Source organism: Brassica oleracea, chromosome C3 (genome assembly GCF_000695525.1).
Source record: "Brassica oleracea var. oleracea cultivar TO1000 chromosome C3, BOL, whole genome shotgun sequence".
NCBI lineage: Eukaryota > Viridiplantae > Streptophyta > Magnoliopsida > Brassicales > Brassicaceae > Brassica > Brassica oleracea.
In genome coordinates, this window is record NC_027750.1 from 21,403,815 (window position 1) to 21,413,348 (window position 9,534).

Here is a 9,534-nt window from a genome sequence, read left to right on the forward strand (position 1 = left end):
AGTTTAATTTAGAATGATATATATACATATATATTTTAAATCTTAATGATTAATTAAATTAGACTTTTACTTATATGATTTTGTAATCATTTGTATTTTGTCATAACAAAAAATTTAAACCATGGATCACAAAATTTGAATGTGAGACTTTTAACAGTTTTAGTAATTTATAATCATTTTTAAAAATTTAAACTATAAAATATACAGAAAAATCTAAATTTTTATAATATGGTTATTGTGTTTTTTTAAAAATTATTTTAATAGTTTTAAATTAAACAAATTTGATAGAATATATTTTTTTTTATCAGATCTTTATTATTCATAATCATTAATTGTCATATATACTTTACCCACATTAGGCAATTCCGTAATCTTTATTTAAGGAAATAATAAATGACATTAATAATGAATTTATGGTTAGTTTAATAAAAATCTTATTATATAATTAGATGAACCAACTTATTTTTCTAATAATTCTAAGAATCATTTTAGTGATGACATGTGGCTACAAAAAGAAGTTGTAATGTTTCACAAATAATATATAGGTGATAAGTCTATGTATGTACACTCGCAACTATTACATTTGCCAATCTATCAACCAATAAGACAAAATAAAAACAAAAAAAAACCAATCAAATCACGCTGAATCGTCCGGCTAGACGCAGAAGAATCAGATGAAGCGGAAGAACTGGAAGTAGAGGAAGAGGAGGAGGAAGATTTGGATTTGTGGGAATAACAGCAAATTTCTTATAAAAGCGAAGCGAACGACTGTGCCAAAGAAGAGAGAGTAAGAGCGACTCTGTTTCGGCCATAGGATAGAGGACGTCAAAGGAAGCTGCTAAACATTCCTCACTCAATCCAAAATCGTGTGTGGTCTTTAACAGCAGAACTGATAACAGGTGAATGAATGTAGAAATACATGCAAGGAGCACATATATGGTGTTTTTAGACTTGAGCGGTGCTCGTGCCTGAATGTACCGACAGATCATCTCTAATTCCATGATGACTACAAAGAGAACTCCTAAGAAGATGGAGACTCGTAAGATCTTGCTGTAGTAGAGACTCGCTAACATCGATCGGCAGCTTGAATCAAAGTACTAATTAGGTGAGTAATTTTGAATGTAAATAAGAATTACTATAGTTTGCTTTCACAATCACTAACTAGATATCGCATAAAAACAAGAAATTTAATGCATATTGTGAAATAAACTAATGAAGAGTAATTATCGAAGCTCTGGTAGATAAAAGCAATTTTCTTAGCGTATAGTGTCGTTTTAACCATCAGAGGAGAGGAATGTAGATAAAGATCATACAATTTATTTGTGTATTCATTTTTATTATATAAAAAACAATTATATCAAAGAAAAGTTTGTTTAAATTAATCAAAATAGCAAGTTTATATATATTAAAAAATTATAGAAAAAGAGAATACCCTACAGTCCAAAGTATACGTCTTACTTACTATTTAAATTGCATGGAGTGTAGGAAAAAAGAGAATTGAAACAAAAATAATATATTTTCATATATGAAAACACTACAAAGTAACATGCAAGAATTGAAACATCACTTTCTAGATTGACACATCAATACATACTCTTTTGAGTATAACAGTTGCATAATAAACCTTACCAAATAAGGATAAATTAAAATTTTAAACTACAACTATTACGAGAGATGGAGTCTTGTTTAGTATTGAGTTTGCGGTGGAAGAACCATATACAATCCCTAGATTTTAGTGAGTTTATCAGATCATCTTCATTTAGTAAGATATCTCAATGAGTTTTCACTATTAATTTTTTTAATAATAAAAATGCAAGAGAAAGAATGAGATGAATTTCTCAAATCATTAAAAAAAAAAATTGATACATATGATAACTATTGTATTAAAATCTTAATTTAGTATTGGCGATATATTTATATTATATTTTACATACTCATTTTAATTTTATGTGATGTTTCTTTTTTTTTTAGATCTCGTAATAAAAATGGTTTTTTAAGTATTTTAGGATCTGTTGATTATGTTTATGATTTCTTAAAACTAAATCCAAAAGTAATGAATCTCATCATGTCTAAAAAAATCATTATTTTGTTTCCTCTTTTTGGGTCATCTCACATTATCCCCCTGAGTGTTTGAATGGAAGAGTGGGAGAAAGGGCAGTTCATCCACTTGGATAGGAGAACTACTTTTATATTGCCATTCATGTTTTTTTAATTCTAAAAATAATATGCAGGAGAACTATTTTTTTTTGGTCTTTTTCTGCATAAAAACAGGACATGTTCAGACAGTTTGACTCACCCTATTTTCGATGTTGTTCAGTTGTTCCACTTTCCATTTAACCAATAGATAATTTTTTCTAAAATAAATTAATTCTGAAAATATTTAATTATTCATCTATAAATATAACTACTTATTATTTCTACACATCAACAAAAAAAGAAGAAGCCTCATGTTGGTTATGTTAACTAATCTTACACTTTATTTAAAAACCATTTTTTATATTTATAGTTAACTAAATTCGTATTTAAAAAATACTCTCGTTTATCTGATTTAGGTTTATTGATTTCTTTAACTACCCATTTAATATATATATATATATATATATATATGAATATAAATTAGCAAAGAGGGTTTTTTCTAAAAAATTGATTGTGTGGGTTAGTTAAATATCTATTATTATATTTACAATGTGTGTTTAATTATAATGTCTATTATGCAAAATATAGTAATATAATTTAAATATGGAGGTTAGTTAAAATTATTTTATTTATATATTGATTTCAAAATTGCGGTAACATGGTTTCAGTGCAAGATTTATTGTTGTGTACGTATTATATTTCTATATTATGTATTTTGATATATTTTATTATAACTTTTATTATTTGAACAATAATTTTTTTTATTTGAAACTATTTTTATCATTCAAAGTTATAATAGTTGTTTGATCTGCCAGCATGATCCGCTTGATCTGCATGATCTGCTTAATCTGCACCGCTTGAACTGCTTTTACGGAACCTAAGTGTGACTATCATGACACAAGAATCAAAGGTTTGCACTATTTTCCATGTTTCCTCACTTATACGAAACTAGTGTTATTTCCTGTGTTATGCACGGACCAAAAATCTGTTTTATTTTAATTATTTTATTATAATTATAAATTTAAATAAAATAATAATTTTTAAAATATTTTATAGTTATGGATCATATTGAAGTAAATCTGTTGAAACTATTTTATACAAATATCATATTGTGTTATGTTTGGTAATCATATATTGTGTTATGTTTGGTGCTCTTTTTATTTGAATTACATTTTGTATCTTTAGGGATTTTTTTAATTTTTCAGTTTATTTAGCAATTTATTTCTGTTAATTTATAGTTTTCTAATACATTAAACTTCTATCTTTAGGATTGTACCAGTTTGATAAAATAAAGGGTAGATAATTACAAATTCTCATTATTTTAATTTAACAATAAAAAAGAGAACTACTATCCACGTTATTTAATAAACTAACTATTCTCCTAATTATTTTCCTTACCAGTTACCATCATCACACGATCAAAGCTGAAGTTAATTTACATATTATTCTCTCTTTTTTTCTCCATCGTTTTATCTTCTCTTTCTTTACATTGGAGCTAAAAGAGCTCTGTTACAGGTTTATGCTTCATATCAATTTTCTTATAATAATTCTTCTCTTCTTCTCTAATACATCATCCGCTCTCTCTAAATTCTCTCTTTCTGTAATGCACCAACATTGGTATCACAATCAAACTCACAACCAAACTCTTTGGTTGAAAAATTAGAAAATTGCTAATTTATATTTAGACTCCAGAAAAATAAGAGATGCAAAGAAAAATTCAAAACTAACTATATTTTCTATAATAATCGGACTAAATTATGCTGAAGAAAAATATATTGACACATAGATAATTGCTTCGCATAGTTGATTAAAAAAATAAAAATTAAATAATAGCTTCACATGATTCATCAGTGTATGAAGAATTTAGAAAAAATTGGTTATTAAAATTTTGAAACTTCCATATTTTGATGAACAAAGACGTGTTTTGATTTTCTTTATTTTTCAATTAGTTTTTTAAAAAAAAATCTACTTGTCAAGATTTGATTTGCCACACTACTTACCCTTTATTATATAAGGGATAGACAAGAAAACGACAAAATAGATCAAAAAAACGATAATAGGGTCCATCTTTTTTAAATGGGCCTAAAAGAGGCCTTAAACCCCGCAGAATGCGAGTATTCTATAATCAATCACCACCGAGTAGGATTTCTGAAGATAAGAGAAGGGACCAATAAGAGAAGGAGGAATGTCCACGTGTCGCTACACGGAATCTTGTGGAGAAATTTGAGAAGAAGAAGAAGAAATTATCGGTGTGCTTCGATGGCGATGACAGTAGCAGCTTCGTCCTCTATGGCAGTGATGATTCCACGTGTCCCCTCCATCTCCGCCCGCTGCTCTGCCGTCCCTTACCTTCCAACTCGCTCTTTTGGCCGATCCTCTTTCACTGTTCCGGTGAAGCTACTTTCAGGTGACCGATTTATTTTCCGCAGAATTTAAATTTAATTGATGCGGCGGTTCGGTATATATAATGGACCGGTTAAAATTCGAAATTCAGTTCGGGTTGATCCGGTTTATAATCTCCACCATCCCATATGGCATATGGATGGTGTAACTGTAAGCTACTCAAAGCTTTCAAGCCAGTTGGTTTAATTTCAAAACCGGAATTGGGGGTTTAATCGAAACCTAAAGCATTGAAATTATCCGGTTTAATCGCAGGGAATGGTTTACACAAGGTTGAATTGATGAAGACGAGAGCTTCTTCATCAGACGAGACCTCAACAGCCATTGACACCAACGAACTCTTCACAGACTTGAAGGAAAAGGTGAGAAGCCACTGCTTTGGTTGTGACCGACCAAACAAACAAAGAAAAAACAGAGTTGATTGACTTTGTGTTTTGTCCTGGTGCAGTGGGATGGTCTTGAGAACAAGTCGACTGTAATAATCTATGGAGGAGGAGCCATTGTTGCTGTTTGGTTATCTTCCATTGTTGTTGGTGCCATCAACTCTGTTCCTCTGGTAACTAAACAATCTTCAACCTCTTAAATATCAAAGAAAGTGTTATTTGGTGTGAGTCCAATGATATTTATTTGTTTTGCGTGTAGCTTCCTAAGGTTATGGAACTTGTTGGTCTCGGGTACACAGGATGGTTCGTCTACAGATACCTTCTCTTCAAGGTAACATAACTGCGACTAACTTTTTAAAAATCTACTAAAGCATCAACGAATCTTACGTGTCTTTGTAAATCTTGTTTCAGTCAAGCAGAAAGGAGTTGGCTGAGGATATTGATTCCTTGAAGAAGAAGATCGCTGGGACTGAATAAATTCATTTCAAATATAAAACCAGCTTTCTTTGTAATATGATTGTTATACAATCTATATATATATATGTTTCAACAATGTTATCTTCTGCAGTCTGAAAATATTCTCTTAGGTCCACTGGGCATTGAATTTGCAATTTAGTTTTGGGAGAAACTCTAGTTATCCGCATCAAGAGATTCTCATGAGAAATAATAATGTGAGAGTTTTTCTTGGAAGTCTCATGTTACAAGTTTTCCATTTGAGAAAGACAGAGATGCTTTTATACTTTAAAGACGAAGATGATTTACATCATATGCAAGTTCAGAAAGAAAGAAAGAAAAAAAAAAGGATGCAGTTAATGGGTTGATCCTAAAGACGGATAGAGAGCTCGGCTCGGAGATGAAGAAGATCATTGATGAAGTAGGGGGAGTCCTCACCAATGAAACTAGCCCATGGTGCCCCTAACACGTCCCTGAATCCAATAGATTGAACTCCGGTGAACTTATACTTTCCTTTGCGTCTTATGGCAAACTCCTGGGTTGGCTTCCACCTAGATGAAAACTCGTAGTCCACAGTCACACTCACCGACGTCCCTTTTTCTTGTGACCAAAGAAACAATCCAAAATGGTGAAACCTATTTTGCTGGTCCTTGTTGCAACAAGGTGAGAGTAAGAACTCTTTCCCTCCCAAGTGAAACTTTTGAGAGTAGATACGATTCGATGGATACAGAGCATTGCATTCTTTGCGCGTCAAGTCTAAGTAGACTATGCACTGACGGTGAGGCACCTCGAACTCCACAGTTTTGATGGGTCTGCATGTGTAGCCTCGTTCAATAAACCGTCGGTCATGTGAGTCGGCTTTTATGGCGGCTTGATGAGCCAGTGATGATTCTGCTTTGAAGAAGAGAGCTTCAAAGACTAGTTTGTGCGCGACAGAAAGTTCAAAGTCGTCTGAGGTCAAGATTTTCTTGAGCCTGTGACATGTCATGTAAGGGAAACGGATGTAGGGAGCGAGATGATTGAGGATCCCTTGGCGTTCTTCGAGAACCGAGGAGTTTGCTTTTGCCCATTTCAAGACAACTTCGTAGACAATGTCCTCACACGTAATCATCAGATCGTTGCTCATTAGTAGTGTCATGATACCTACTAACGGTAAAGCCGTCAACTCCTCTGGTGGCAACCTATCAACCACTCAAAATGTTAAGAACACATTTTTTTACACACAAAAAAGAAGCTTTGAAAGTTTCAATGTATATATATACTCACTCTAAAATTGTTCTAAAAAAATACATGTTTTATATTTTCAATGCATTAATTAATGTTAAATTGTAAATCTCAAAAATTATAATTGTGTTTATTAAAATTTCATGGTTAAAACTTAAAAACTGTGGAAATAACTAATTATAAAAAATAATGCATTGGTAACTAAAATTTTATATGTTTTCTTAATAAAAGTGGAAATTCTAAAACCTACATTTTTTGAACCAGAAAGATTACTTACTTGGTTATATCGTTGAAATGCATGATGAGGAAATGCTTTGCAACATTTGTCAAAGGCTTTACGGAATCAGCGACTAGCAGGGGCCAAGGAAGACGAAGAATAAACGACGCATAAGGCAATGTCATGGGAATATTAAGCAACGAACGGGTGCAATACTTCATACACGAAGCAACTTCAAACTTGTCTGCGGCCATTAGAACACGAAACAAAGCAGGGACGTCAGTGACTGATGATAGCGAATTTGTATACATGAATTTCAATAGCTCCATTACAGCTGCTTCCTCTGCGAACAAATGGAAACCATCACTTTTTATAAATAATAATACAATACCAGAAATAAATGTTTAAATATTCAAAATAATACCAGAAGCTTCTATTCTCAAAGTGACATGATTCTGCTCTGACTCAATCATTCCATTAGAGAATAGCTTGTAGAAAAATGGGCTTTGGGCTGCCAAAATGGGAGAGCTTATATGTAATTCTGTAACTCTAGGAGCTGGAGGGTTACACACTTTCTCATTTTCACCATCTACAGCTGCCATAGTTTTCATAGGTCTAAAGTCAGTCTTTAGAAATTACAGCATGATTTAAATAATAACAATTCGTATTAAAAGTGGTTTGAATCTGTGGCACGAAGGAACCAATCCATCGCATAACCACTAGACCACCAATATCTTGGTAACCACAAAAAAAATTGAATAATTTGGGATTAAACAAAACAAACCGCTAGTGTTGACATCTGTTCTCCTGCGTTTGCGATCCTGAACCGAATCGACATTTGTGATCTCACCGCCATTAGTGATCTCGATACGAAGAAGACGGTCGGAGAATTGAACATTGTTGAAGGCAAAGCCAAAACATGGGTCGGAATTCGAATCCATAAAGAGTTCGTTTTTTTCTTTTTTTAAGAAGAAAGATCTGAGCTAAGAGATTTTTAAGATTTGTGCAAAAGCTCATTGGCTTTATAGGGGGAGTATTCAACGTTTCCTTTTTCTGGCGCCCCCACTTTCCTTATACATTCACTAGATGCCATTTTGACTTGAAAACTAACTTTGGGAAATATTTTAAATGTAATTAATACATACTCTTTGACCAAAATTAACATATCTCAACTAATAAATGCACATACAAGACTGAATTTACATATCCCTTATACATTAATTGAAAAACATTACAACATTGTTTTGTATCCACGTGTCACCGTGAGAATGAAATTCAAAATTCTTAGAAAAATAGGTTGGTTCATCTTAACTTATAATATATTTTTTATTAAACTAACTATTAAATTGATAAATAGTGTACAAAAGAACATTCTGACACTTTCCTTAAATAAAAGCTACGGAATTGCCTAATACGATTAACATATATATGAAAATAAATGATTATGAATAATAAATACTAGAATAAGACATACTTTCCTTAAATAAAAACTACGGAATTGCCTAATATTATTAACATATATATGACAATAAATGACTATGAATAATAAATACTAGGATAAGACATGCGTCTTGCGCAGGGTGAGTTTATTTGTATATACTATCGACAATTTTTTTTTATATATTTGATCATTTTATTTATACATATGCAATATTTTTTTTTGTTATTATATAATTTCTTTTCGATGGACCGGATCAATTTTTATTGAAAAGTGTGGAACTAAACTATAATTAATATATCATAAGTTGCTTGGATTGGACATTAAACAAATTATAACACAAAAACCTTATTTTTTCCACCGAATACATTCTTGAAAAAAGTAAAAAGTATTGTTTCCATAGTTGAATTATTTTGATTTTTATCTTCCATATGGTTTTGAAAGGTTTCAGATCAACCATCGAATTGATACATGTCATTTTAAAGTTTTTAGTCGTATGCTTAAGAAAAACTTACATTTATGTAATTTAAAGTCGTTTTAAAAAATTCAAAATATAACATATAAGAAAAATATAACATATAAGATTTTCTCATTTTTCTATTTTAAAGTCGTTTAAAATTAAAATATAACATATAAGGTTTCTTCATTTTTGTAATTTAAAGTCATTTTTTAAAAATTGAAAATATAACATATAAGAAAAAATGTAATTTTTTATTATATGGTTAATGTGATTGCTTATTTTTTTATTAATATAAAATTAAATAAAAATGAAGAAAATTGCAAAAATTGTAATCAAATCTTTATTATTCATATTTATTAATTGCCTTATATATGTTAATCATATCAGGTAATTTCGTAGCTTTTATTTAAGGAAATAATACACGTTTCTTATATTTTGGGTTAATATATTGTTCCCTAGTAATTGGATTTGGACCAACATTTTTTCCAATTGATTCTTATGCTGCCACGTAAGCTAAATTAACATCTTAATTAAGTGACACCTAAGCATGGTCTCTTTTTAATTACTACAAACTTAAGGTTACAACTTTTTAAATGATCCTCAATTAATATATATGAGATTTGATAATAATTTTTGTATCTTAGCTTTTTTTTGTTTAATTTTATATCATTAAAAAATATTAAACAACCACATTAATCATATAATAAAAAAAATTCTTATATGTTATATTTTGAATTTTTAAAACGATTATAAATTACTAAAAACATTAAATGTCTCACACTAAAATTTTGTGATCAATAGTTTAACTGTTTTTGGTAATAAC

At 30.4% G+C, this 9,534-nt stretch overlaps 2 protein-coding genes across 2 annotated transcripts; one reads left to right on the plus strand and one right to left on the minus strand.

Moving 5' to 3' along the window:
- Positions 1 to 4,324: 4,324 nt before the first annotated feature.
- On the plus strand, positions 4,325 to 5,511 carry LOC106328655 (protein CURVATURE THYLAKOID 1A, chloroplastic). The gene is made up of 5 exons (XM_013767139.1): positions 4,325 to 4,543; positions 4,792 to 4,898; positions 4,985 to 5,092; positions 5,179 to 5,250; positions 5,331 to 5,511. The coding sequence occupies exons 1-5, from the start codon at positions 4,396 to 4,398 to the stop codon at positions 5,394 to 5,396; spliced, it is 501 nt and encodes a 166-aa protein (XP_013622593.1). The 5' UTR covers positions 4,325 to 4,395; the 3' UTR covers positions 5,397 to 5,511.
- Positions 5,464 to 7,792, minus strand: LOC106328653 (BTB/POZ domain-containing protein At4g01160). The gene is made up of 4 exons (XM_013767138.1): positions 7,598 to 7,792; positions 7,238 to 7,408; positions 6,874 to 7,156; positions 5,464 to 6,553 (listed from the first exon to the last, which is right to left on the minus strand). The coding sequence occupies exons 1-4, from the start codon at positions 7,752 to 7,754 to the stop codon at positions 5,743 to 5,745; spliced, it is 1,422 nt and encodes a 473-aa protein (XP_013622592.1). The 5' UTR covers positions 7,755 to 7,792; the 3' UTR covers positions 5,464 to 5,742.
- Between the last annotated feature and the right edge of the window lie 1,742 nt (positions 7,793 to 9,534).